At 35.9% G+C, this 1,673-nt stretch overlaps 1 protein-coding gene across 1 annotated transcript; it reads left to right on the top strand.

Moving 5' to 3' along the window:
- The first annotated feature begins 685 nt into the window (after positions 1–685).
- On the top strand, positions 686–1,423 carry LOC145675346 (zinc finger BED domain-containing protein 4-like). Its single transcript, XM_081745746.1, has one exon. The coding sequence runs from the start codon at positions 686–688 to the stop codon at positions 1,421–1,423; it is 738 nt and encodes a 245-aa protein (XP_081601872.1).
- The last annotated feature ends 250 nt before the right edge of the window (positions 1,424–1,673 follow it).

The raw sequence follows: 1,673 nt of genomic DNA, 5'->3' as shown, positions 1-1,673 counted from the left end.
CATGCATACCCACTTAGTGGCTTGATGATTCAAATAGTAATACACTGAAACAAGTTACAATGCTTATATTCATAATTTCTTTGCTTTTGTCTTTAAAATAAGTTTATATTTAATTTGTTCATAGAATTACATTGTGATTTTTCTTAAAAATAATATTGTGTCATTTTCTTTTTTAACATTACCTTTGTGGAAGCTTCCTATTCGGATAGTTCTGAAGATTCTCCTGGACCATCAGACAGTGTTGAGGACACAAATATGTCAGAAGATACTACTGTGAAAGTTTCCTGTGAAACTGTCACCAATGACGAAACGCGTGATGATGTGATTAGAGTTCCTCAAACACACAATAAAAAGCGAACGTATGAACAAAGATCAATACTAAAGTATCTTAAAAATAGCCGGCCGTGCACACCAGAACATGAAGAACAGATTGTAAAAAGGATTGCAAACATGATAGTAACAGATCTACTCCCAATTTCATTTATTGAAGGGAAAGTGTTTCGGGAGTTAATATCCTTTCTTGAACCAAATTATAGCGTACCGTCTAGGCGGACACTATGGAGACGCTTGCAGCTTTTTTATTCTGAACTGACCGTCTCCTTTAGCCTAACCGGCATAACCGTGGGACGTAAAACTTAAAGATTTCATTCATTTTTATTCTGAACTGAAAGAGCAAGTACAACAGATGCTACAGGAAGCAGAAGTAGTTGCTTTAACGACAGATATATGGACGTCTCGAGCAACGGATTCTTACATTACAGTTACATGTCATGCTCTGTATAAGAACTTCTGTACAGAAGATTTTGTTCTCAAGAGAATTGAACTAGAAGAACGATATACAACTGAAAATGTAGCTAATGCTATTAAACTGTGTATGGAGGAATGGTGCATCAAAGACAAAGTAGTTGCATTAGTTCACGACAATGCATCGAATATGATTAATGCTGGACGTGTGTTGCCGGTTTACAATGTATCATGTTTGGCTCATATATTGCAGCAATCCATACTGACCAGTTTAGAGAAAAGCGAGGTAACAAATATAATTTCAATCTGTAGCAAAGTTGCTGGGCACTTCAAACATAGCACCACTGCTTCAGTCGCGCTTGGAAAGAAACAAGAAATTCTGAAGTTACCAAAGCATAGCTTTATTCAATATACAAAGACTCGCTGGAATAGAGTATATTCGATGATCGAACGGTTGCTGGAACAAAGAGAAGCAATAATTGCAGTGTTCTCTGATAGAAATGTAACTAAACCTATGTATGCAAGGAATTTACAATTAACTGAAGACAAGTGGCAAATCATGGAAGATATCGTTCGAGTACTGAAGCCACTGCAAATGGCTACAACAGTTATGTGTGATCAAAAGTGTTCCATTTCTTTTGCTTTACCATTAGGCTATGGCTTATTTCTAACCACCTGAAGGAATGTCCTACAGATTCTGAAATTGTTAAGAACTTGAAATCTTCAATATCAGTTGAGTTAGGAAAACGTCTTCAGCTCGATGCATTATCCGATTCTGAATCATCAGATTTTTTTGTCTAATAGTGTTCCGAAATTTTACCTCTTAGCAACATTCTTGGACCCAAATTACAAATCATTTCCATTTCTGAATTTTAAAATACAAACAAAGATCCATAGATTGGTTCATGATATGTTCGTAGAATCTGAAG

This window comes from Thermobia domestica, chromosome 18 (assembly GCF_964235325.1).
Source record: "Thermobia domestica chromosome 18, izTheDome1.hap1.1, whole genome shotgun sequence".
Classification (NCBI taxonomy): domain Eukaryota; kingdom Metazoa; phylum Arthropoda; class Insecta; order Zygentoma; family Lepismatidae; genus Thermobia; species Thermobia domestica.
The sequence above is the reverse complement of the archived record's forward strand: the minus strand, read 5'-3'. Positions and strand labels throughout refer to the sequence as shown.

Excerpts from the sequence above, each read along its gene's own strand:
- LOC145675346 (XM_081745746.1), top strand. The coding sequence starts at position 686 with ATGCTACAGGAAGCAGAAGTAGTTGCTTTAACGACAGATATATGGACG.